This window comes from Hyla sarda, chromosome 11 (genome assembly GCF_029499605.1).
Source record: "Hyla sarda isolate aHylSar1 chromosome 11, aHylSar1.hap1, whole genome shotgun sequence".
Lineage (NCBI taxonomy): Eukaryota > Metazoa > Chordata > Amphibia > Anura > Hylidae > Hyla > Hyla sarda.
Window position 1 is genome coordinate 92,675,715 of NC_079199.1, and position 27,283 is coordinate 92,702,997.

Below are 27,283 nucleotides of genomic sequence, written 5' to 3' on the forward strand. Positions count from 1 at the left end.
TCACCACGAAAGCAAGAACACCGGTTCGGTAGCTTTGCCATTGCTATATATAATTTTTTGGTTCCCTTAATTAAAAAGTAGGAGCTAAAGACATAGCATATCGAAATCAGAATGTTACATAAATATGCCCATGGCATGTCATAAATTCCCAGTATGGCCATAGAAATAAATATCACAATATTAGTAACCAGTAAAGTGGTGACCGTCTTGACTGTACGAATATGAGCGTCCATGTGTGGAGATCTGGAGCCCTCCGTGTTCTCTTGGATTCTTCTCATGTGTTTACACACATAATTGAGGATGGTCAATGCCGATACCGAGCAGAGGGAAGAGCACAAAAAACATACAGTCAAAAAATTTATCAACAGCCAATAGCATTTTACCAAATTCTGCATGGTTATCGCGTTGGATGTTGAGTTACGTGAAACCTCACAATTTGTTTCCAGTGCAGAATAAAGACTTAAGAAGAGGTTTCCTAAGAGAAAAGTAATGATAATCCAAGGAAACAGTTTAGGAAAATTTCTCTGAAGACCAATGTAGAACCAGTGGGGAATAGTTACGATCTTGAGACAGAAATGTATACTGAGGAGAGTAGAACACCATAAGGTGCACAGGTTCAAGTACTTTATGGCTTGAGTACCTTTCTTATACTCGTTGTTGGCCAAATGGAATAGTTCTTTGCACTGTTCGGAGCCTTCCTGAAGTCCATAGAGAAGACTGAAGACACTAAAGCCAAATATGAGCTGATCGCTCAATGGAAGTCTTCTGTTCTTGCAGAAATCTAGAAGATTCACAACAACGATAAAGATGTTTCCGGGAAGTGAACAAAGCGAAGCCACAAAATTGATAGACATGATGATATTCCATAGAGTAGACATTCCTCTCCTTCAGCATCTAAGCCAGATTAGAAATGTGCCTTATCTTTCATGTTGTCTATTGGCTATAAGTACGCATGATACTATTAATAGTCCCACTGTATCAAATGAACGTGACACGAAACACCTGCTTTTTCATGTTTTGCAAGCACAGTACGCTCTTCTACCTTCTACCGCATTCTCCTCCCTAAATAATGTATTAAGCAGGATCTGAAGAATAATTTGACTTGACCATTAAAGGGGTACTCCGGTGGGAATTTTTTATTTTTTTTTTTAAATCAGCTGGTGCCAGAAAGTTTAACAGATTTGTAAATTACCTCTATTTAAAAATCTAAATCTTTCCAGTACTTATGAGCTGCTGTATGTTCCACAGGAAGAACCTGTCATTTTGAGACAAAATAATTCTTTAAAGGTGTACATCCGGTGGAAAACATTTTTTTTTTAAATCAACTGGTGCCAGAATGCTAAACAGATTTGTAAATGACTTCTATTTAAATATCTGAACCCTTCCAGTATTTGTCAGCTGTTGTATGTTCCTGAGGAAGTTCTTTTCTTTTTGAATTTCTTTCCAGTCTGACCACAGTGCTCTCTGCTGACACCTCTGTCCGTATCAGGAGCAGGATAAGTTTGCCATGGGGATTTGTTCCTGCTATGGACAGATCCTGACATGGACAGAGGTGTCCGCAGAGAGCACTGTGGTCAGACTGGAAAGAAATTAAAAAAGAAAAGAACTTCCTCAGGAACATACAACAGCTGACAAATATTGGAAGGGTTCAGATATTTAAATAGAAGTCATTTACAAATCTGTTTAACATTCTGGCACAAGTCGATTTAAAAAAAAATGTTTTCCACCGGATGTACACCTTTAAAGAATTTTTTGTCTCAAAATGACAGGTTCTTTTTATATAGTTTAAACAATGCATTCAGAAAGTATACAGCTCCCTCGATTTTTTCCACATTATTTTATGCCTGTCCAGTTCAAGGGCTAGGGCTACTTTTTGCAGCAAGTATTTTTCTCTTTAACACCTTAAAAGGTTTCATACTTAAAATGACATATCCCTATCCGCAGCTTAGGGCTAGAGATGAGCAAATTTTTTGAAAAATTCTGATTCGAAATTTGTTTCGGTCCAAATTTATTTGGGGCGAATCACTATTAAAAACGGCTATTTCTTGCCTACAGAGAGCCTCAATAGGAGTGTAGAACACTTTGCCTTGCTGTAACACGCAAAGGGTGTGTGCTGTGTTAGTGAAACAATACTGTTATTCAGTATGACGTGCAGATCAGAGGCTTCACTGTCGCAGAGCTGCACAATGACAGAGCCTGGAGGTGGCATCAGTATGAGGAGACCATATAGTGGCTGAATGACCCAGCGTGGAGGTGGCGGCAGCATGAGGAGAACATATAGTGGCTAAATGACCCAGCCTGGAGTTTGTGACAGCATGAGGAGACCACATAGTGGCTGAATGAAACAGCCTGGAGTTGGCGGCTGCATATAGTGACTGAAAGACACAGCCTGGAGTTTGTGGCAGCATGAGGAGAACATATAGTGGCTGAATGACACAGCCTGAAGGTGGCGGAAGCATGAAGAGACCATATAGTGGCTGAATGAGACAGCCTGGAGGTGGCATCGGCACGAGGAGAACATATGGTGGCAGAATGAGACAGCCTGGAGGTGGCAGCAGCATCAGGAGTCCTGAAAGTGACCCAGTGACAAAGTGTTGCGGTGGGTGGCAATACCAGTACCCGGTGACGAAGGTGGGTAAAAAAGCGGAACTTGGCATCAGATGTGTGGCATCAGACGGGTGGCAGGATCAGAATAGTAGCTGAGGCAGGTAGGCAGAAGAAAGCGGTATCTTTTGTAAAAGTGTTAGTGTGCACAAGTAAGTATTGATTATATGCTGTACGTAAAATTTAACTTTTAATAATATGCTTAGGATAAAATATATGGACCCCAAATTTTTTTTTTTAAATCAAGCAAAAGGAAAGGTGTGCAAAAACACCATGTGACACATACACCACCAAGTACTGATGTGATGCAAAGACCTCTAAAAGGTGAAAGGGAACAATGTATGGTCCATTGTAGCTTTTCCAGGGCAAACTCTGCTAGTTGCGGCCACAGATCAAGTTTGGCTGCCCATAAGTCCAGCGTATTTTCAAGTTGTGTTGGCATGGTCATGTAAAGGTATGCCACCACCTGCTGGTTTAGGTCCTGCTCCAGGTCTACCTGCTGCTGATGAGTTGCTTCACTATGCGGGTGAAGAAAGCTTCTCATCTTCAACTGTAGACTCAGGCTGCTGCTGATGTAGCTGGTACTGCTCCTGCCACCCCACCCCTCCCCAGCAGCCATTGCAGTGGAAGGTGCATTGCAGTTTGTCCTCCCTCTCAGTGGGTGTAAAAAAAAGTCCCACATTTTTTTGTGCCGGTAGCGAGGGTCCAATAAGGTGGAGAGCCTGAAGTAATCCCGCTGCTGAATGGTGATAATTCGGCGGTCACTACGCAAGCAAGTGAGCATACATCGTGCCATTTGTGCAAGTGACTCGGAGGGACTCCCTGCCTCCATATCCACTGCATACTGCCACAGTGTGTCTGGGTCCTCTGTGTCGCCATTCTCATAACCCTCTAGCTCCTCTAGCTGCTCCTGCTCCTCCTCTCCTGTCAGATGACTAGATAAACCGCCCATCATGTGGCTGTGAGATGTAGGTGCCACGTCTCCAGTGCCCTGACCAGCCATTATTTCCAACACGTGTTGTAGTAGAGGAAGCAGTGGAATGACGTTGTTCATCCCATAATCCTGGCGACTGACTAATAATGGGGCTTCCTCAAAGGGCCTGAGTAAACGGCAGGTGTCACGTATGAGCTGCCACTGGTTGACATTACAGTTACACAGAGGAGTCCCCCTATCCGCTTGGATCATAAAGAAATCGCTTGACAACCAGATTGAACATGTGTGCAGGGCGCATGTCTCAGGCTTCCTTGTCACAGCGCAGACAAGATGTTCGACAAGATATCGGTCACCATGGTTCCCATTTCCACTTTTCGTGGAGTAAGCCATGATTTGTTTTTTTGATGAATGACTTTTAGCAGTTTCTCCCCTGTGTGACTCCGTTCGCCAAGGCAAACCATGTGAAGAACAGTGTGACACCCCCGTGCCCTGCACACATGGTATGCTGGAGGGGCACTGAGACTTCTCCGTGCAGTGGAGGCTGAGGACACAGTGGAGGATGAGGAGACGGAGTCTCACACTATCACAGGACCAATGGCCTGAGAGCGTGGAGGAGGAAGCGGCGTGACCTGTTCAAGATGCTGTTGTGGCTGTGCAGGAACCACATTCACCCAGTGGGCCGTAAAGGACATGTATTGTCCCTGACCATAGTTACAGCTCCACACGTCGGCACTGCCGTGCACTTTGGTACACACCGACAGGCTCAAGGACTGGCCCACCTTCTCTTCCACAAAATTGGCTGGTACTGCCTTCTTTGCAAAGAAATGACGGCTTGGGACTCTCCACCTCAGCTCGGCAAAAGCCATCAGCTCTCTGAAAGGTGCAGAGTCCACCACTTGAAAAGGGATGTACTGCAGCACCAGCAACTTGCACAGGAGCACATTCAGCCTCTGCGCCGTTGGATGAGTGGGTGCATACTGTTGTCTCTTGGGCATGGCTTCACCAATGGATTGCTGGCGGAATGACTGACTCGAAGTAGGAGGAGCAGGAGCATCTGGAGCAACAGGAGATGGGTATGAAACACAGCTCCCTTTGGCTGAGGTGGTGGAGCTTTGGCTGGCTGAAACAGGGAGCGGCGTGCCACTGGGTGATGTGCAGGATGGACCACCACATCTGAGCCACGGATCTCCTAGGCCGCTTTATGGTGACGCTCCATTTGTTGACGCAGGGCCATGGTGCCAACATTGGGACCCTAGCCACGCTTCACCTTCTGCCGACACATTTTGCATGTGGCCAGGTTAATGTCCTTCGGATGCTTGATGAAAAACTGCCACACTGCCAAATAGCTGATTTTACCACGAACAGTCTGCCCTGATTGACTGCTACTGCTGCTGACTCCAGGAACCCCTGTTCCACTAACTCCCAGGAATTTAGGCTGCCGCAAAGGAGGTGGTCTCCCCCGGGCACGTTTGGCTCCAGAATTTCCACTTTCGACACCACGCTGACTGCCAACCATGCTATCACCTTGCTGGCTCAGCTGTTGCCTCACAGGCAGCCTGCAACCCTCTTCTCCTGATGATGATGAAGCCCCTTCTGCAGCCGACTCCCAAGTGTGATTGGCTTCATCATCATCGAGTTGTGTCTGCACATCACTCATGTCCTCCTCAGGTTCCTCAACAATGTCTGCTTCAGGAGCCTGAACGCTCACAACACCACCTTCCACGCCACTCTCCTCATCACTACTTGCCCGTCTAGCGGAGGAAGTGGCGGATGTCTCCTCCACTTCTTGGCTGGGCAGTAGCTGCTAACTGTCCTCTAGTAAATCACTCACTCCTCACTAAATAGTGGAGCTGAACCCACAGCATACGATACTTCTGTGGGGGAGGGAACAGAATAGGACAGAGGCAATACGAGGACAGGGACTGCTCCCGGGCCATGCCAACTGAAGGTTGTGTCTTAGGAACTCACCGACTGTTGACTGGGGGTGTCAGATGTCACTTGTGATGAAGTGGATGACCATGTTAACCAATCAATGATGGCATATGAGTTGCTGGTTAAGACACCACCGCTAGCTGATACCGGGAGCTCAGGACTCTTGCTGCGACTCCTGCTGCCACTCGCCCCTAGTCTGCTGCAACCTCCGGCTGATGAATTTAGGCCTCTGCCACTCCTCTGAGTACGTCCTGGCACTTCTCTGCCTGACATACTTAGTGCGTATATGAGAGGAGTACAATACGCTCCAACAGTATTTGTCTACAACACCAGCAGGTGTGTACTTTTGCCTGGTCTTACACAGTATCTAGGCCCTTAAGACTTTAACAGGAACAAAATAGTATACTACTTAGATGTATGTCTGTGGTATGCACTTATGAGGGGAGGACAATGCACTCCAGTACGCTTAAAATAGTATTTGTGTACAACAGCAGCAGGTGTGTACTTTTGTCTGGCCTTTCACAGTATCTAGGCCCTTAAGACTTTAAAGGGGTACTCCACTGTAAAACATTTTTAAATCAATCATTATTTAAATCAATTGATGACAGAAAGTTAAACAGATTTGTAAATTTCTTCTATTAAAAAAAAATCTTAATCCTTCTAGTACTTCTAGGCTATGTATGCTCCATAGGAAGTTCTTTTCTTTTTGAATTTCCTTCATGTCTGACAACAGTACTCTCTGCTGACACCTCTGTTCATGTCAGGAACTGTCCATCGTAAGAGCAAATCCCCTTAGCAAACCTATCTTTCTCCGGTCAGTTCCTGATATGGACAGAGGTGTCTGCAGAGAGCACTGAGTCAGGCAGAAAGGAAATTCAAAATAGAAAATAACTTCCTGTGGAGCATACAGAAGCTTTTAAGTGCTAGAAGTATTAAGATTTTTTAATTGAAGTAATTTACAAATCTGTTTAACTTTCAGTCATCAGTTGATTTAAGTAAACATGTTTTCAAGTGGAGTACCCCTTTAACAGGAACAAAATGATACACCACTTAGATGTACGCACAGGTTACACTTAATAGAGGACAATATGATTTTAGTGCTCTGCTCACCATAACTGGCTGGCTACTATTAGCTTTTCAGTTGTTGTACATACCAGTGCTGCAGTACACAGTCGCTGTGTAGTACACCCAAAATTGCACTTTATCTCTCAATCTCTCTCCCTTCCCCATCAGTGCTTCTAGTCTGGATTTGGGCTTGAGGTGAAAAGCTGCTGTAAAAAAGCTTTTCTGTGCAACACACACAACTCTCTGTCCCTCTCTGCAATAGAACGCTGATGTGACTGGGAAGTGAATCGCTGCTGTAAAAAAGCTTTTCTGGGCAACACACAGTGCTCTCTATCCCTCTCTCTCTCTCTGCAATAAAAGGCTGAAGTAACTGGCCGCAAGATGGCTGCCAATTATATAGGGCTGTGACATCACAGGGGTCACTGGCTGCTGATAGGCTTTATGCTGCATGTGATTCAGGGTCGTCCCACCTACCCTTGTTCCCACCTTCCCAGGATTCCTTGCCCCATGTGCTCAAATGTGGATCTGCCCTTTTAGATGTCCTGGAGCCTGGACCACACTAAATGGAGTTTAAAGAAGCGATTCAAATCGCAAATAAAATTTTTACTGAAATTCATAACAAATTCGGATTTGTCAGATTCAGTTAGCTCATCCCTAGTTAGGGCATAAGTTTTAGATTGTGGGGGGGGGGGGGGGGGGTCCAACTGCTAGGGCCCCTTGAGATCTCCTGTACAGAGCCTCGGCTCTCCCCGGAAGTGGCATGTCACAACCCTTACCCGAAGCGGGGGCCACCACGCCCCCTCCATATATCTCTGTGGGAGACCCTGAAGATAGCAAAACAGCTCTCCCATAGACATATATGCAGGGGCCGTGGTGCCCAACGCTTCGGGCACGGGTCGTTACAACTAATTTATGCAGGATAAGTCATCAATTACCGCGCCGAGAAGTTCGTGATGAATCGAATTTACTGTAAGTTCGCTCATCTCTAGATATCACTCATTTTACCACCATGATATGATAAAACAAAAACAAAAATTATTTGAGGGGCAAAATAAATAAAATGCCATTTTGTAACTGGGGGCTCATATTTCTACGCAGTGCTCTTTTCGGTAAAAATGACACATTATCTAAATTCTGTAGGTCCATATGATTAAAATAATACCTAATTTACATAGGTTTTGTGTTATTTTACTACTTTAAAAAAATGATAACATTCTGTATGAAAATGAGTATGCTTAAAATTGTTCTCTTCTGACCCCTATAACTATTTTATTTTTTCATATACGGGGCCATGCTTTTTTTTTTATCATTACCATTGTTGATTTCATAGGACTTTTTTAATGCTTTTTATAAAATAATTTCTGGTATACAAAGTGACCAAAAATATGCAATTTTGGACTTTTTGGGTATTTTTTTACATGTACATTGACCGCACGGTTTAATTAACTTTATATCTTAATAGTTCAAATATTTATGCACGCAGCGATACCACATATGTTAATGTCCTAAAGGGGGTTATTCAGCTTTAAAAAAAAAAAACCATATAAAATAAAAGGGAAAAGTGTCTAATCACGTGAGGTCCCACTTTTTGGACTACTTCCCACGTTTTCCAGAAGGGGGCCTTACTGTTCCCAATTGGGGCTCCGGCCCCTACCTCCTGAGATGGACTGATAGAGGCAGTGATAGACTCTCAGTCAATCACCGGCAACAATGGCGTCCCGCTTCACCACAGGAGTCAATGATTAGCTGAGCAGGCCATCACTGCTGAGAACAGTTCATCTTGTAAGGTGGGGGGGGGCAGAGTGCTCAGCAGGAAGAGTCAGACTCAGTTCTGGGGATCATGTGGTAAAGGGGGGTAAGTTTTTTTGTTTTTTTTTAAACTAAATAACTTCTTTAACCCAGAAAGGCCCTAAGTTGCATGTAATTCAGTGTGGCCCTTGCATAGCACTTGATGCTTGATGGTTACAATTGGAAAATCTTGGCACAAAAAATTTTTTACATACAGTGAAGGAAAAAGTGATTTAATCCAAAAAGTCTGTTTTGAACTTTTGTCCACGGGCAAGGAAATTACCAGTCTATGATTTTTACTGGAAAAAAGTGTTGTGGTAACGCAAGTAAGGCTTTTTTTTTCTTAATATATAATCTGTTGATGCCTGTTATGACCTGTATTCTATTATTTATAGAGTACCCAAAGCAGCGCAAGCATATTTGCAAAGGAGACTGGAGATTTGTTTGCATATGTACCTGATTTTTTTATTTTATTTATACAGCGCCAACGAAGTATCTAAATATACTGCTCCATGTAAACTAATAAATGTGATTTGACTCTTATAAAAATGATTGAATATTTGGATAGTGTGTAATGTCTAGGTCATAAACCAGCCAAGCTATGTCTGTAAATAGGCGGAAAAATAAGATTATCCTTTAACCCTCCTTTACTTTTTTCTTGGGATGGCCCCCTACTTTGTAATTAATGGGGTCTGATAACTGAGCCCCCCACTGAACAAAGAGGCAAAGGCTGTTCATCGCAATATCTGCCATAACACCCTTCATGGGGAGATTTATCAAAACCTGTCCAGAGGAAAAGTTACCCAGTTGGCCATACAACCAATCAGATTGCTTCTTTCATTTTTTAGCAAGGCCTCTGAAAAATGAAAGAAGCGATCTGATTGGTTGCTATGGGCAACTGGGCCACTTTTCCTCTGGACAGGTTTTGATGAATCTCCCCCCTATGGGCTTGAGGTTGTTTTTGGTCCCTCACGTCTATATGAATGAGGCCAAGCTGCGGTATGATACTACACCAATAAGCATGGACAATCTCCATGTGATTTTATGTCATAGTCAGACGAGCAGTTAACAAATGAAAATAAGTTCACGGGAGGAACAATTTGCAAAACCAAAAAGGAATCGAGACTAACTTTTATTGAAACTGTAGAAATGCCACTTAGCTAAGTCTACTGGGTAGACATTATGAAAGATTAAAAGCAAAATGTCAAGCAAAATCCATCTGAAGAGTCTGCAGCCTGGCCATGCTCTCAAGCTCACCCTGGACAGCATGGCAAAAATGCAGGCCCTTAAAGGGGTACCCCGGTGATCTACCATTCTGAACATTTTGTTCAGAAAGCTCGGAGCTAGAGACTGTGATTGTGATGTCACTGCCACGCCCCGAGTGACGTCACAGCCACGCCCTTCCATTCATGTCTATGGGAGGGTGCGTGTCGGCCGACATGCCCCCTCCCATAGACATGAATGGAGGGGGTGTGGTTGTGACGTCACTAGGGGCGTTGCCATGACGTCACGATCACAGCCTCCAGCTCCGATATAGGGATAATGATGCATTTCAGGGGTCACCACCCCCCTTCTTTCGATTGTTTTCTTTTTTCTTGCATTCATAGCTTATAGAGGAATTGTTCATGAGAAGAATCTCCCATTCAATTTGCAGCCTAGCAAAAGCTGATATATAGGGACATCTTAGTCCTTACTTATAGATAGGTAAAAACAGTAAGGCCATCAGCAGGGTTCGAGATTGAGTTTTGTTTTCTACAATTCATTCAGACCCTTTCACTTTCTTCACATTTTGTTATACTGCAGCGCTGTGCTAAAACAAAAGATCGAATTGCTTCTCACAGTCGAAGATGCTTTTATAGTATATTTTACTGAGTAGAGGATTCTATCATAAAGCCCAGATTGGTGGAGGCTGCAGTGATGGTTGGCCCAGGGCTGGTATTAGGGCAGGGCAAACAGGGCTATTGCCCAGGGCCCCCATGCTCCAGAGAGCCCCCTGCAGCTTCCCTGATACACATGGGTCCAGAAAGTGCATCAGCAACAGCCTGCAGCATTTTGGAGTGTACCTCGCTGTAGTTAATTACTGCTAACAACAGAGGCTCACTCCACAGGGCAAAATGGCAAAATGTCTAAAATTCTGTTTTTCATCCTGCGTTTCTCCTCTGAAGCATACCCACGATTGACAGGTGGAGAGGAACCAACCAAATATTGGATATAACTCTCTGGTGTTGTGTGCCTAAGGCATCCTTACAAGGTCATTTTATAAGACTCTAGATGTGCCTGGTAAATTTAGGCCCACATCACATTTAACTATGGAACTAAAGTTGTATGCTAGCCTGTACTGGCTGTAGGTTGTCAGAGATTTTACCCTAAATTATATTCAAAGACTGGATTGGATTGGTCAGTGGCCGTCAAACTTTTGATGGTACCTATCTCTATGATTATCATCTTGGATTCTCAACGAATGTCTTCACCGCTCCTCGCTCTGGATGTAAAGAGGGTGTTCAATCAAGGCCATTGGGGTACTTTGAACAGGTCAGAGATTGGGGTCCATTGGGGTACCTTGAATAGGTCAGAGATTTTACCCCAAACTATATTCAGAGACTGGGTGGGTCTGTCAGGGGCCATCAAACTTTTGATTGTACCTGTCACTATTAAAGTGTACCTGACCCTAAGGGGCCTGACGAAGCGCTGTCTGCGCGATACGGACCGTCTGCACTGGATCCATATTTCACCTTGTATGTGTGCACCGAGATGGTCTGACAGCTGCAGGAGTTAGGTGAATATTCCCATATGTGAAGTAACAGTGCCGGGTTATCTCTGTGTTGGATCTATTTTCCCAAGGTATTTACTAAATTTTCCCTATATTTTGCACTTTTCCCTAAATTTGTCTTTTTTTTACACATGCTCTGATCTGTCTGATTTTCCTCCACATTTTCTGTGGAAACCTTAGTAAATATGTTGATATTTTTCAAAACTGTCGGGGACATGCTCCTTTTGTCGGGACCATGCCCACTTTCTCACGTGGCCACACCCCCTTTTTGGGTATTTCTTGTAAAATGGAGGCTTTTTTTTTGTGGTCCCAAATTGTGTCGTATGGAACGTGCGACACAGTTTGGGCGCAAAACCCGACAAAAAAGAGTCGGGATCACCCCCAATGTCTTTTGACTACCTAAGGTGGTTTGGGCTGACCTAACATTAAAGCGAAACTGTCATCGAGAATATGCTTGTGAAGCTGCATACACCATTAGTGTTGAGCACGAATTTTTGAAATGCTAATTTTTACCGCGAATATTAGCACTTTGGGATTTCGCGAATATTTACAATATAACGCTATATATTCGTTATGACGAATATTCATTTTTTATTTTTCGCAGTTCACATCACATTTGTGCACTGTGTAAAAAAAAAAAAAGTGATCATCCCTCCCTGCTTCCAGCTTGTGGTCCAAAGAAGGCTCCAATATTATTTACTGTGTGAGTCAGCGTGGAGCGCAAATATTTCATATATGCGAATATGCGAATAATCGTGAATATCGGCCCTTCCGGAGGACAATGATCCCCTCCCTTCTTTTAGCTTGTGGGCCAATGAGAAGGATGCAAATACAGTTGTCAGAAGTTAGCAACATCCCTTGCAACCAATAGGAAAGTTGCCCACAGATAGCTAGTTGAAAGGTATAGTCGCGCACATGCACTATATGAATTTCATTACGAATTTTGCATGGAAAAAAAATGAACGAATATGCAAATTTTTCAAACATAGGACGAATATTCGTCCATATATTCGCAAAATATCGCAAATTCGAATATGGCCCCTGCCACTCATCACTATACACCATGCACTAGGACTTCACAAGCATATTCTAGGCATATCTTTAGTGGCACCTTAGCCTAGTTTATACTAATACAATCAACCTTTATAATCTAATAGGGAGTCAGACTGACAGTCGAGGAGGCGGAGCCCAGGGGTCTGCTCGGCTCCCGGCCGCAGCGCCTCTTCTACCTACGTCCCACAGTTGATTGACAGGTAGGGCCTGCGGGCAGCAGAGCTAGACAGGGCCGCTGCAAGCAGGCAAGCCCTGCCTGTCAATCAACTGCAGGACATAAGCATAAAGAGGCGGTGCCACCTGAAGCAGAGCGGACCCTGGGCCCCACCTCCCTGACTGTCTGTCTGACTCCCGAGGGGATTATAATGCTTGATTGTGTAAGTAGAAACTAGCCTAAAGGTGCCACTAAAGTTATGCCTAGAATATGCTTGTGAAGCCCTAGTGCACGGTGTATGCAGCTTCACAAGCATTTTCATGGGGACAGTTTTGCTTTAATTTGCAGTTCTCCTAGAGCTGGTGGGTGAGGCTCCCTCCTCCCCTTTCCACAGACTTGTATTGCTTGGCTTGTAGACACAGGACAAAGCTAAGCTGATTTTCAGAGGTTATTTAAAGGGGTACTCCGGTGCTCCAGCATTCTGAACATTTTGTTCAGAATGTTAGGAACCGAAGGCCATGATTGAAGTTGTGAACAAACTTCTAAACAAACACCGGGTTCTTGCGGCAGTGGTCGTGACGTCATGGTCATGCCCCCTCCATTCATGTCTATGAGAGGAGGCGTGTCATGGTCGTGACATCACACCACGCCCCCTCAATGCAAGTCTATGGGAGGGGGCGTGGCGGCTGCCACGCTCCCATCCGTAGACTTGCATTGAGGGGGCGTGGCCGTGAAATCACGACCACCACCGCCCGCTCCAAGCGTTGGGAACAATATGTTCTGAATGCTGGGGCAGCGGAGTACCCCTTTAAATGGCTGCTGCAACCTTTTAATTGCACATAACTTAAAGGCATCCATACACCTTATACCAGTGTTTCCCAACCAGGGTGCCTCCAGCTGTTGCAAAAGTACAACTCTCAGCATGCCTGGACAGCCTTTGGCTGCCCGGGCATGCTGGAATTTGTACTTTTGCAACAGCTGGAGGCACCCTGGTTGGGAAACACTGCCTTTTCCTAAAGTAAGCCAAACCCACCACTGTCAGGTTCAGCCGGCTGTTTAAAGCAGTGTTTTCCAAACAGTGTGCCTCCAGCTGTGGCAAAACTACAACTCCCAGCATGGGTGCTGTAGTTTTGCATCAGCAGGAGGCACCCTGGTTGAGAAATAATGGTTTAAGGTTTACCGTGGCCTCTAAACTCAGTGGAGAGAAGGGTTGGGCGATCTGGATTTTTGCCGTCCAACCATATTGTTTAGGTAGAAATAAGCCACCGCTGGAGCTGTCTGGCTGCAGCATACCCCTCCCTTGTCCTAAGAGGACACATGGACGTTGTGTATGGGAAAGTCAGGAGAGAAAACTCTCGGCCAAATGAAAGTTCGTCCACCAGTTATTGAAAGTTAGATAAAGGATGAATAGGCACAGAAGAGTGGAGAAGCATAAAGTACCCAAACCAGTCTTGGTAAATTGCCTTTAATTCATTCCTTATTCCCTTCTTTAATTTGTGCCGATGCTGCTAAGATCACAGGACTTTATAAACAAGCAAGTTCTTTCTACAGATCCCAGATAGCATGTAAAATAATCATTTGGTGAGATATTTAAAGTGTATCTGTCATATTAAGAAATAATGCTTATATGTGTTACTCACTAGGTCATGCAGATTCTTTACATGTCTTTCTGTGTCTAGATTCTGTATTTGGCTCACAGATCCCTCTGTTTCGTTGCTCACTCATTCACTGCTCAGGAAGGGGCGTGTCTGAGGCAATGCATTCACCATGAATTCACTTCCTCCCTGAGTGTGCTGTGCTGTGCTGGGTCTCTTCATCCAATCACTGCAGGCTACTCTGTAACCCCCTCCTCTCTGTTTTCATGCTGCAACCTGATAGACAGGACAGGAGTGAGCACAGAGAAGTGCTAGTCATGCCCTCACTTTCTGGACTTTGTCCCAGCCTGTGCTTGTGCTGGAATAAAGATGATGCTGCAGCAGGACAGGATTTTGTTCTGGATATTATGGGGACCTATAGTGGTCTTTTTTATGAGCCATGATTTATCTAAAATATTTTAGGGGTACTTTGGCCCTAAGACATCTTATCCCCTGTCCTTTGGATAGGGGATAAGATGTCTGATTGTGGGGGTTCCGCCACTGGGGACCCCCGCAATCTCTCATGCAGCACCCCCTATCATCAGTCTCACAGAGCGAAGATCGCTTCGTGTCTGATGACTCACGATCACAGTGCTAGTGGTGATGTTACGGCTCCGCCCCCTTGTGATGTAACGCACCTTGTGATGTCAGCAAGCCTATGGGATGAGCGTGATGTCACAAGGGGGCGGAGCCGCAACATCACCATACTCCGGTCCCGTGATCGTGAGTCATCAGCCGCGCAGCGATCTTCGCTCCATGAGGCTGATGATAGGGGGCACTGCATGGGAGATTGTGGGGTTCCCAGTGGCGGGACCCCTGCAATCAGGCATTTTATCTCCTAATATGTCTTACCCCTTTAATGTTTAGTGTTACTGTGATTTGCAAAAATAGAGCCATATCAAATTTATGATGGTTGGGGGTTTTGGTGCTGAGACCCCTCCCCCAGATAGGTCTTGTGCCAGATATGCTAAATTTTCAACATTGTCAATATTGGACAGACAGCTTGGGCATCAGCGCAAAATGTAAACACATATCACTTTAAACTATGCACTAGCTAATGGGTGCATAATGGCAATTCAATCTAGCATGGAGAAAGGTATAAAAAAAGATAAATAATAATGTTCTATATAGCATGCTACATTTTAACCCATTAAGAACGCAGGACGTAAATGTACGTCCTGGTGAGGTGGTACTTAACGCACCAGGACGTACATTCACGTCCTAAGCATAACCGCGGGCATCGGAGCGATGCCCGTGTCATGCGCGGCTGATCCTAGCTGCTGATCGCAGCCAGGGACCCGCCGGCAATGGCCGACGCCCGCGATCTTGCGGGTGTCCGCCATTAACCCCTCAGGTGCCGGGATCAATACAGATCCCGGCATCTGCGGCAGTTCGCGATTTAAATGAACGATTGGAACGCCCGCAGCGCTGCTGCGGGGATCCGATCATTCATAACGCCGCACGGAGGTCCCCTCTCCTTCCTCCGTGCGGCTCCCGGCGTCTCCTGCTCTGGTCTGTGATCGAGCAGACCAGAGCAGAAGATGACCGAAAACACTGATCTGTTCTATGTCCTATACATAGAACAGATCAATATTAGCAATCATGGTATTGCTATGAATAGTCCCCTATGGGGACTATTCAAGTGTAAAAAAAAATGTAAAAAAATGTAAAAGTAAAAGTAAAAAAAAAGGGAAAAATACCCTCCCCCAATAAAAAAGTAAAACGTCCGTTTTTTCCTATTTTACCCCCAAAAAGCGTAAAAAACATTTTTTATAGACATATTTGGTATCGCCGCATGCATAAATGTCCGAACTATTAAAATAAAATGTTAATGATCCCGTACAGTGAACGGCGTGAACAAAAAAAAATTAAAAAAAGTCCCAAATTCCTACTTTTTTAATACATTTTATTTAAAAAAAAATTATAAAAAATGTATTAAAAGTGTTTTATATGCAAATGTGGTAGCAAAAAAAAGTACAGATCATGGCGCAAAAAATGAGCCCCCATACCGCCACTTATACGGAAAAATAAAAAAGTTAGAGGTCATCAAAATAAAGGGATTATAAACGTACTAATTTGGTTAAAAAGTTTGTGATTTTTTTTAAGCGCAACAATAATATAAAAGTATATAATAATGGGTATCATTTTAATCGTATTGACCCTCAGAATAAAGAACACACGTCATTTTTACCATAAATTGTATGGCGTGAAAACAAAACCTTCCAAAATTAGCAAAATTGCGTTTTTCATTTTAATTTCCCCACAAAAATAGTGTTTTTTGGTTGCGCCATACATTTTATGATATAATGAGTGATGTCATTACAAAGGACAACTGGTCGCGCAAAAAACAAGCCCTCATACTAGTCTGTGGATGAAAATATAAAAGAGTTATGATTTTTAGAAGGCGAGGAGGAAAAAATGAAAACGTAAAAATTAAATTGTCTGAGTCCTTAAGGCCAAAATTGGCTGAGTCCTTAAGGGGTTAAATAAAAAAAATAATCAATGTGTTATTTCATTTACATATTTCTTATTAAAAAAGCAACAAATAGACATCTTACTTAAATTCAGGTGTCCTTTTAGTAAGTTCACACAACTTAGAATCTGGAAAATAGTAATTGCAAAGGAAAATGCCAGTGTCCAAATAGCGCCCCCTGCTGTAGAGTTCAGTATGGTCACAGCAGCATATAAAACGACATTAACACCGGCAATAGAAGACACGGCTTTGGCTGCATCCATATGGAGAAGACGGGCCTTTAGACAAGCTTCTGCGTCGTGATTTCGGGGGCTTCCTTTCTTGGGTCTGATGTGTCTTAGGTTTACGCATAGAGAGACGATGATGGCCAATGAGGAACTGAACATGAGCAGAAATCCTAATAATGAAACCGCATAGGAAACCACTTCTAGGATGGAACCTACAGAAGTCATCAATCCATTAGAAGGAACAGTAGCATTAAAAGTGGAATTTGATGTTAAAGTAGACAATGTTGTATTTAGAGACTGGTCTACGAAGATCTTCACCAAAACTGGAACGCCCGTTACTGAGGACACCAGGACCGATAGGATGTGGAGCCGAGGAACCATCTTAGGAAATTTGTTCTGTAAGGAGATGTAAAACTTGAGCTTCAGCTGAACAGTTTGTAGACAGTAGAAAATACAAAGCCAAGTAGAGAACCAAAGATTACAAGACGTAAGGACCAAACAAAGGGTCACGTAGATCCTGCTGACAACAGTTCTCTCTATATCGGTCATGACAAAGGTCGATAAGATCTTTAACAGTCCTTGTAGAATGTTTATCCCGCTGACACCAAGGACGAGCTGGAGAAGAGGACACTGTCTTCTGTTCTTCACCATGTCCTGGATGTTTTTAACAATAATAAATATGTTTCCGGGGATATAAGTCACCAAAGCCAGAGAGTCAACGATAAGCAGAACCAAATGCTGGAGCTGTAACATCCCGAACAAGTCATGGACATAGTCTAAATCTACAGAATCCTCATCACCACATCCAAAATACTCAGAGATGAGACCTCGCAATGCACCTTGTATCCCATGTGTGGAGGACATGAGATTCTGTCTAGGGCTGATAAATAAACCTTGCCTTTATACTATAACAATGGGGATTTGTGTGTCCGAGCTCATCGCTGCCCAGAGAGAATACAAATGTTTACTCAGGAGGTTTAATTGAATGGTTCTGGCTCCAAGTTAATGGTGCTCACAATTATTAATGGAAATAATGGATCCTTCTATTATCTATTTATCTTTTATCTATTTTACATATTCTATCTATCTATCTATCTATCATCTATCACATATCTATCTATCTCATATCTATCTTTCTATCTCATATCTATCTATTTATCTTATATCCATCTATCTTATGTCTATCTATCTTTCTTTCTATCTATCTATCTCATATCTATCTATATTTCTGTGATGTCCCACTACAGGTACATGGTACTGTATTACCTGTAGGCCCTATCAGGTTGAGTCCCTCGGTGACCTGGGGGCTCCCCTGCAGGGACTCCTCTTGTTCTCCTGTTGATTTGGTAAATGTGGTATGTGTATCTTTAAGATCATAGACAGGATTCTAATGTCTAGATAGTATACAGGACCTTTGGAGGACTCAAGGACCTGTGAGTTAGCTTGGTCACATGTTATGTTATGCAGTTATATGATTTGTTGCAACATGTAATCCCAGAGAACACCAGGTTTAACCTATGATCCACAGCTTGACCAATGGGCTATAGTCCAGCCCCCCACTATATAAGGGGGTGGCCATCTTTAATTCACTCTCTTAGCTACCAGCTGTCTTAGCTCTTAGCTTTACCACCTGCTGGTGAGAACAAGTCTTTGCTGAAGCAGCTACCAGAGGCCTTAGAGACAAGTTTAACTATATATTGTTCTTTAACTATATAAATAGCAAAAAGGTCAAAAATCAAAGTGTGGGCCCTTTAAAAAAATAATGAGGAAGAAATTATAAACGGGGATCAGGAAAAAGCAAATTCTTCTCCACTGTATTCACCGAGGAAAATGAAATGCCAGGTGAAATACAGCGAGATAGGGTAAACCCCCCAGTACAGGTCACCTGTCTAACCCAGGAAGAAGTACAGTGCCGCCTACAAAAAATCTAAATAGACAAATCACCAGGTCCAGATGGCATTCACCACCATGTTCTAAAGGAATTAAGTAATGTAATAGACAGACCCCTATTTTTAATATTCAGGGACTCTAGAGTGACAGGGAAGGTTCCCCAAGACTGGTGCATGGCAAATGTGGTGCCAATATTTTAAAAGGGGCCAAAAGGTGACCCCGGGAATTATAGACCTGTTAGTTTAACCTCTGTTTTATGTAAATTGTTTGAGGGTTTTCTAAGAGATGCTATTTTGGAGTATCTTGATACAAAATAAATGTATGACCCCATATCAGCATGGCTTTATGAGGGATCAGTTCTGTCAAACTAACCTGATCAGCTTTTATGAGGAGTTGAGCTCCAGACTGGACCTGGGGCAATCGCTGGATGTCGTATATCTGGATTTTTCCAAAGCATTTGATACAGTGCCACATAAAAGGCTGGTGCATAAAATGAGAAGGATGGAGCTGGGGGAGAATGTGTGTAAGTGGGTAAGTAACTGGCTCAGTGATAGGAAACAGAGGGTGGTTATTAATGGTACTTATTCTGATTGGGTGACTGTTACTAGTGGGGACCACAGGGGTCAGTCTTGGGTCCTGTTCTATTTTATATGTTCATTAATGACCTTATAGAGGGTTGAATAGTAAAGTAGCAATCTTTGCAGATGATACTAAACTCTGTAAAGCGGTAAACACTATAGAGGACAGTGCATTGTTACAAATGGATCTGGATAGGTTGGAGGTTTGGGCTGAGAAGTGGCAGATGAGGTTCAACACTGATAAATGTAATGAACAGTCGAAAAATGTAAGGTAATGCACATGGGGAAGAATAATCCGGGCTAGGATTATGTGTTAAATGGGAGAACACTTGGGACGACTGACGTGGAAAAGCACTTGGGAGTCTTAGTTAATAGTAAATTTAGCTGTAGTGACCAGTGGTGGGCAGCTGCTGCCAAGGCAAATAAAATAATGGGGTGCATCAATAGGGGCATAGATGCCCATGGCAAGGAAATAATTCTACCACTGTACAAATCACTAGTCAGACCACACATAGAATACTGTGTACAGTACTGGGCACCAGTATACAAGAAATATATAGTGGAGCTGGAGAGGGTTCAAAGACGGGCAACCAGAGTAATACGGGGAATGGGAGGACTACAGTACCCAGAAAGATTATCAGGATTGGGGTTATTTAGTTTAGAAAAAAGAAGGCTTAGGGGAGACCTAATAACTATGTATAAATATATCAGGGGGCAGTACAGAGATCTCTCCATGATCTATTTATACCCAGGACTGTATCTATAACAAGGGGGCATCCTCTACGTCTAGAGGAAAGAAGGTTTCTACACCAGCACAGACGGGGGTTCTTTACTGTAAGAGCAGTGACACTGTGGAATTCTCTCCCGGAAGAGGTGGTCATGGTAAACTCTGTAAAAGAGTTCAAAAAGGGTCCGGATGGATTTATGGAGAATAATAACATCACTGGTTATGTATACTAGATTTATAGGGCAGAAGGTTGATCCAGGGATTTATTCTGATGCCATATTTGGAGTCGGGAAGGAATTTCTACCTCTAGTATGAAGGTTTTTTGCCTTCCTCTGGATCAACTCAACTTGGTAGGTACTCATTAGGGTTATGGGTTGAACTAGGTGTTCAGCATCTGGAGACCACAAAGCTACAACTCTCCAGTAAGTCTACAAGTCTATGTCTGCTGTCACTAAAGTTAGTCAAGTCCTGCACATAGTACCAGTCAAGTCTAAATTGCAAATCAAAGTCTCATTTCTATCTATCTCATTTCTATCTATCGATCTAGACAGAACTCCAAAAAAAAAAAGCAGCACACCAAATTATAGGATGTCGGAGTGCAGTCTGTATAAGGAAACCCAAACTTCACACAGCATACATAGGACCGCAGCACTCCCAGGTAGTGAAAAAAATCTGGTCTTTGTTCACAAATGTGCAGGTGACATTTTAGCTGGCTCACACAGCCATTTTCAAGTAGTGAATAATACAAAGTGCAGAGTATTTAAAAGGAGTACTCCCCTGGAAAACAAAGAATATATAGATAAAAAATTATATATATATATATATATATATATATATATATATATATGAAATTAATGAAAATTTAAAAAAAAATTATATAAGATAAGGGAAATATGAAGTATTGCTTAAAATAGGTGCAATTATCTGCTTATAATATTGACTGAAAGTATTAAAAATATTCTACTCAGAATCCAAGCAAATCTAATATGAACAACTACTAATATATAAAGTGTAAACCGCAGGGGCCCCTTGTGGCTGCTACAGTACAGGGGAATAGTATGAATTGTAAATAACTGGACAAATGTAAGGATTTTGCAGCAGCTTCAACACAGTTTATGGCGCATTTGTAGAAGAAAAATCTGTGTATAGAACTGCTGCAAAAAATCTTTCGGGGGTAATTACGAATAATGGCTGTGGTATGTGTTTTTTTCACTCCTTTTTTCATGGGTGGCTTTTTAACCCACTGCACCAAATTTACAAAAAGTCGGCACAAGTCGGGCTAAATTTGTTGCAATTTCAAAAATGTCTGTCATACGTGTGAATTTACCCACCTTACAGGTGAGTGTTACAGGAAGCTCTTAGGGTACGTTCATTTTCCGCGCGGATTTTGCTGCGGATCCGCCGCTGAAGGACCTCTGTATGCTGCCATTACATGTCCCTGCTCGGAGCGGCAATACGCCGCTATGAGCAGACACACTGCGATGTACGATATACTCGCACATCGCGGCAGCTCTCGGCCTAGCTCATAGAGCAGGGGGAGCGGCCGCGACGTGTGCATGCGCAGCGACTCACGCATCGCTTCAGTGTGTCTGCACGTAGCAGCGTATTGCCGATCCGAGCAGGCACATGTAAAGGCAGCATACAGAGGTCCTTCAGCAGCGCATCTGCAGCGTAAAATCCTCTGTAAATCCGCTTATCTGAACGTACCCTTAAAGGGTGATTCCTTGTGTGTTAAACTTAATTGTACCAAATATCCAGACTTTTAAAACATGTCCATCCTAACCATATTGAAAAATATTTCCAAATGTAAAATAAAAAAAAGGTTATTTTTTTAGTTATATTTTTTTATAAGATATATCTGTATGTATATATATATATATATATATATATATATATATATATATATATATATATATACAGTATATTTCAATAACAAGGTGGTCTGCCTATATTAATGAGTAATTTCAACAAATTTTTCTAATGTGTGTTTTCTATGCCATTTTTTTATGGAGGTGGTTTGCGCCTTTTTAAAGGGTTTGCGCCAAATTTTGCGCCTTTTTAAAAAGTCGCATTTTCATAAATTCCTGACCACCGCAAAACCCAACAAAAAAACACACATACTGCCGCCAAGGAAAGGAATGTGCGTAAATTAAAAGGCGCAACAAAAGGCACAGAAAAATGCACTGCGCCATATTTTTGCGCCAAATAAACCCAAGAAAACAAGGGTAAAGTGCTTCATAAATTGCCCTTTATTTTTTATATTGTCTGGTTATTAGTTCTTTGGTTTCCTTTGCAGTGATTTTTTGCCCACTAGAGGTCAGTGTTGCCCAGTTGTAAAGGTAATAGCAAGTGTAAAGCTAGTAGTAGCAGCAGCAGCAGCAGCAGCAGCAGCAGCAGCAGCAGCAGCAGCAGCAGCAGCAGCAGCAGCAGCAGCAGCAGCAGCAGCAGCAGCAGCAGCAGCAGCATTACATTTCATGGTACACAATTTCTGCTCCCAGGGTAATACATTTGGAATTTTATTGATATGTAAATTAAATTAAAATAAAGAATATAAGTCTGACTGAATTTAGCTTGATGTAAATCAGTAAAGAAGGAAATGACAGCAATAGTATATATATATATATATATATATATATATATATATATATATATTATACTATTATAATATATAATATATATATAATAACTGGTCAACTTTTCCTCTGCACAGGTCTTGATGAGTCCCCCCTATGGGGGAGATTTATCAAAACCTGTCCAGAGGAAAAGTTGCTGGGTTGCCCATAGCAACCAATCAGATCGCTTCTTTCATTTTTGAAAAGTCCTCTGAAAATTGAAAGACGCAATCTGATTGGTTGTTATGGGCAACTCAGCAACTTTTCCTCTGGACAGGTTTTGATAAATCTCCCCCAAGTTACTGAGTTGCCCATAGCAACCAATCAGATCGCTTCTTTCATTTTTCAGAGGACTTTTCAAAAATGAAAGAAGCGATCTGATTGGTTGCTATGGGCAACTCAGCAACTTTTCCTCTGCTCAGGTTTTGATAAATCTCCCCCTATGTTCCTATGTAGGAGGCGTTCCTGACAATTCCCTCTCAGGCCTTTTAACCCATTCTATGGCATAAAGTGTGAATGCTGTGGGGCCCCCACCACTGAGAACTTGCCATGTATACCTCGGGTGGGCTCTCATATGCTCTGCTATTCCTCTTTTTTTTTTTCCTTATTGCACAACCTCGGTACTTTACGCAACATGTTATAGGCCCAATGCACAAACTGATTTTCATAGCTGATGCCCTAATGTATTAGCCGAGTCCAGGAGCCATCAGAGTAGCTGAAACCTCCTCCTTCTACAGTATGCGAGGACGTGCACACTTGGCACCAAGATAAACCACACCTATAATTGTTTTTATATTCTAGTCAGGCTAGATGACTGGGAAACAGACTGGAGATTTACAGCGTCCTGTTTTTTAATATTCACTTTGTAATACAGAGTGAACGGAAAGAAAAAAAGGGGAAATGTGTGGAGCGCTTCTGTTAGTAAGGACGGGACTCTAAACGCCACGGTAGCACAGGACAATTTTTATTGTAATAAGAGATTTGGGACAACGCGTTTTGGTGCTGGCACGCGCCTTCCTCAGGTCCACAAACAATCAAGTGGGTGCATCCTGGTGTGTGTTATTGTGTGTTGGCCGAATGCTTCATGAGGTTACAAAGTGGTGTTCTGAAGTCATTTACTGGTTTTTGCTTATGTGAGCCAAATTTATCAATCCCCCCTGTGATAGTATGATAAATATGTAGCAAAACATAAGCAAAACTAAAGAAAAAAAATACTACAGAACTCGCTTACCAAAGCAACAATGATAAATGTCCTTCTATAATTTTATGGCAACAGCTGATTTGAAAACATTTGTTTTCCAGTGTATTATCCCTTTAAGTATAAAGGGGGAGATTTATCAAAACCTGTCAAGAGGAAAAGTTGCCCAGTTGCCCATAGCAACCAATCAGATCGCTTCTTTCATTTTTTAGAGGCCTTGTTAAAAATGAAAGAAGTGAGCTGATTGGTTGCTATGGGCAACTGGGCAACTTTACCTCTGGACAGGTTTTGATAAATCTCCCCCAAAGAGTTTATTGATGAAGGCAGGTGGGGACCATCCCGATGACTTGTAGTTTGAACACAATGGGGGAGATTTATCAAAACCTGTCCAGAGGAAAAGTTGCTGAGTTGCCCATAGCAACCAATCAGATCGCTTCTTTCATTTTTGAAAAGGCCTCTGCAAAGTGAAAGAAACAATCTGATTGGTTGCTATGGGCAACACAGCAACTGTTCCTCTGGACAGGTTTTGATAAATCTCCCCCAACGTGGTGACAGGTTCCCTTTTAGTGGTGGTGTCATGAAGCTGAAAATAATGGCCCAGAAGTCAATAGAAAAGCACCAATGCACTAAGACATGGTTGTTCCTTACCCTGACCAAGAAGATATTATACCAGGCCTTTAAAGGGGTACTCCGGCGCTAAGACATCTTATCCCCTATCCAAAGGATAGGGGATAAGATGCCTGATCGCGGGGGTCCCGCGATCAGGCATCTTATCCCCTATCCTTTGGATAGGGGATAAGATGTCTTAGCGCCGGAGTACCCCTTTAAGTAGAAGACATGAACATAGCCATGAACATTGTCAATATCCCATAGACAAGATCACAGGTCCTAAGGATCAATAAATCAGACTTCATTACTTGATTTCTATTACTATACTTTTTATATTCATTTAAAACAAGTAGTTGAACAGATTTTAAAACAACCGTATAAACACTAAATCACTTCTGTTCTACACAACAAATATTTATTATACGATAATATAATGTTTTTTACCATAAGATAATATTTTTTATAATAAAATTATATATTTTGGCAAAATATATAGAAACCCCTAGTCAAAAAAAAAAAAAAAACATTCTAAGGCTGTGGAATTTCTGGGCAGAATTTCTGCCTGAGATCGAGCTGGCGGCACTAGGACCGCACGGACAACATTGCCGTCCCCATAGATGGCAATGCATTTCTGAGCAGATCTCCGAAAAGATCCACCCAGAAATGCATTACAGTCTATGGGGGCAGCAATGCAGTCTGCTCGGTCCTAGCGCCTCCAGCTCTATCTCTGGCAGAAATTCTGCAATGTGAACCCAGCCTAATTCAAAACCTTAAAATCTCCTTGAATATATAAGAACACAAATTGCTAAGATATAACGCAACGAATGTCATTCTCTTATATTTTAGCGCTTATTTGGGGGTCCTATGGGAAAGACATTGAGAAAGTTTGTCCAGTGGTTTGACCAGCCTGCTATTTCCTTTAATAGTGTTTATAGCACTTAAAGCGTTACTAATAGATGCTAAAATGGAGATATAAGAGACCCAAGCGCTTTCAGCTGATTTTAGCAACGTCAGGAGGATATTAGTAAAAAAAATCGTATGAGAAAGAAACGTGAAAAACAAAGTTCTGACCGCTCTCCTATGAACATCTGTCTTAGGACTTCGGAAGCTTTGAGCGTTGTTCTTCATCCTTCGCATATGTCTCCATAGGGACATTATAGTAGTCAGAAGTGACGCTGAGGACATCAGGAATCCTAGAGAAGATACAAAAATATAAGCTTCGATATAACGGATGGATGTTCCATTGAGTTTTAAAGGCTCGGATATAGTTTGGTTGTTGGTTATAAGACCAGTATTTGATGTTGCTATTTCGGACACACTATATGCTAAAGGGAGGATCAGTAGGAAAGAAGCCAAGATGGAGAGAATGAGAAGGAACATTATTTTCGTTGAGGATCTTCTTTGAAGACACGTGAAGAATTGATTCTTGCAGTTAACAATGGTAAGACAAAAATTCACACAGAGGCAAGTAGAAAACCAAAGATTGCAAGACATTATGGCCAGATTCACCACTAAACTGATGATATAATCTACCGGGAACCTGATCCTATCGAAAACCCAACCACAAGCCTTCAGGAGCTCGAATAATGCTTCAAATGCACTGACACCACAGATGAGCTTATCTGTCAGGTTAAGGGTCTTGTTCCTGATCCAGTCCGAGCCATTGACAATGAGGATGTACAGATTTCCGAAAAACGAGATAAGCAAAACGATGCCATCGGTGGTAAACTGTAGAATGGCCAATGCCATGGTCCAGTCTAAGTCAATGTCAGTCCAGGTGATTATCTGCGGCCAACACTAAGATGAGGCAAGAGTAAGTGTAACAGGTTGGCTTTAGAGTACATTCAAATTTATTTGCATTTAAGAATTGTGTTTTATGTAAATCCTTACTGTTTTAAATACAAATTCACTCGTACAGTATCCTGCGCATCAAATATTTGCGTAACTAGACCCTGTCCATGTCAGGAACAAATCCCCATAGCAAACCTCCTGCTCTGGACAGTTCCTGACATGGACAGAGGTGTCAGCAGAGAGCACTGTGGTCAGACAGAAAATAACTACACAACTTCCTCTGTAGTATACAGCAGCTGATAAGTACTGGAAGGATAAGTATTTTTAAATAGAAGTAATTCACAAACCTGTTTGAAGCAGAACTGTTGTGCAATATAACTTATCCTCTATCTGAAGGATAGGGGATAAGTTATAGATTGTGGGTGGTCCGACCAATGGGGCCCCCTGCGATCTCCTGTACGGTGCCAAGGCAGTATACTGGAAGGGGGTGTTCCGTCCCCGCATGAGGCAGCGGACTACCATGATCTATAACTTTTCCCCTATCCTTTGGATAGAGGATGTTATATTGCACTACAGTTCTCCTTTAACTTTCTGGCACCAGTTGATTAGAAAAAATAGTTTTCCACTGGAGTACCCCTTTAATAATTGTACGATTGTTATTCTTCTTATAACCCTATGGTAAGTATTGTAAACAGTTGTATTACCTCTTTCCTTAGGAAGGAGATAAGTGTGTGATCCGGAGGAATGATGGTTGCGTGTACAGTGTGACTCCAGTAGTTGTCCATTGGAACTGTTGGAGGTAGCCAAGAGCTTCCTTCCAAAAGGGGACTTACAACCCCATCTTCAAGATTGCAGGAGGTTTATTGTGGTAATCCAGAGGAAAGCAAAACAAAAACAAAAAACCCTATGAGTCTGATCTCAATTGCGCTATGACAGAGATAAAATTCCCTCCTGCTTCCAATATGACATCAGAATAAATCTCTGGATCAAGGTTATGTCCCCAGAAATCTACTATCCATCCTCAAGATCATACACCTGTTCCCTATACTGTGGACAACCCCTTTAAGGCCAACTTTGGCTTTGTTCTTAAAGGGTCTAGGGACCACAGTCACCATGCCCCTTCCCATAGACATGAACTGAGGGGGCATGACGTCACAACCACTGCTGCCCGAAACCTGCATTCTGAACATAAATGTTCAGAAAGCCAGGGTGCCAGACTGGAAATCGCAGGGGGCAGGGCCGGA

General features: G+C 42.7%; 2 protein-coding genes across 9 annotated transcripts in view; one reads left to right on the forward strand and one right to left on the reverse strand.

Moving 5' to 3' along the window:
• Positions 1 to 26,056, reverse strand: LOC130295588 (taste receptor type 2 member 104-like). 2 transcript variants are annotated; one of them, XR_008848922.1, is made up of 3 exons: positions 25,320 to 26,056; positions 641 to 781; positions 1 to 270 (listed from the first exon to the last, which is right to left on the reverse strand). XR_008848922.1 is itself a non-coding variant. In XM_056546436.1 (2 exons), exons 1-2 carry the CDS (start codon positions 25,995 to 25,997, stop codon positions 752 to 754), a joined length of 708 nt encoding a protein of 235 aa, XP_056402411.1. In that variant the 5' UTR covers positions 25,998 to 26,056; the 3' UTR covers positions 430 to 751. The 2 variants fall into 2 exon arrangements, 1 of the variants encoding a protein (XP_056402411.1); XM_056546436.1 differs by lacking the exon at positions 1 to 270 and having other exon boundaries at positions 430 to 781.
• LOC130295589 (keratin-associated protein 5-3-like) overlaps positions 1 to 27,283 on the forward strand; it is a 75,258-nt gene that overhangs the window by 5,175 nt on the left and 42,800 nt on the right. Inside the window, exon 1 of one of the 7 annotated variants that reach the window (XM_056546439.1) lies at positions 22,203 to 22,328. The exons of 2 other annotated variants lie outside the window; for them this stretch is intronic. The gene's annotated coding sequence lies outside the window, so the exon portion shown is untranslated. Of the gene's footprint in view, positions 1 to 22,202; positions 22,329 to 22,922; positions 23,004 to 23,053; positions 23,480 to 25,578; positions 25,690 to 25,925; positions 26,062 to 27,283 lie in introns of those variants that run through there. 4 more of the 7 variants (XM_056546443.1, XM_056546441.1, XM_056546442.1 and 1 more) reach the window with 4 other exon arrangements.

Bases quoted from the DNA above. Each gene is read 5' to 3' on its own strand.
- LOC130295588 (XM_056546436.1), bottom strand. From the start codon at position 25,997: ATGGCATTGGCCATTCTACAGTTTACCACCGATGGCATCGTTTTGCTT. The intron at 782-25,319 runs GTCAGAACTTTG...TGAATCTTCTAG, and splicing joins CAGATGTTCATAGGAGAGCG to ATTTCTGCAAGAACAGAAGA.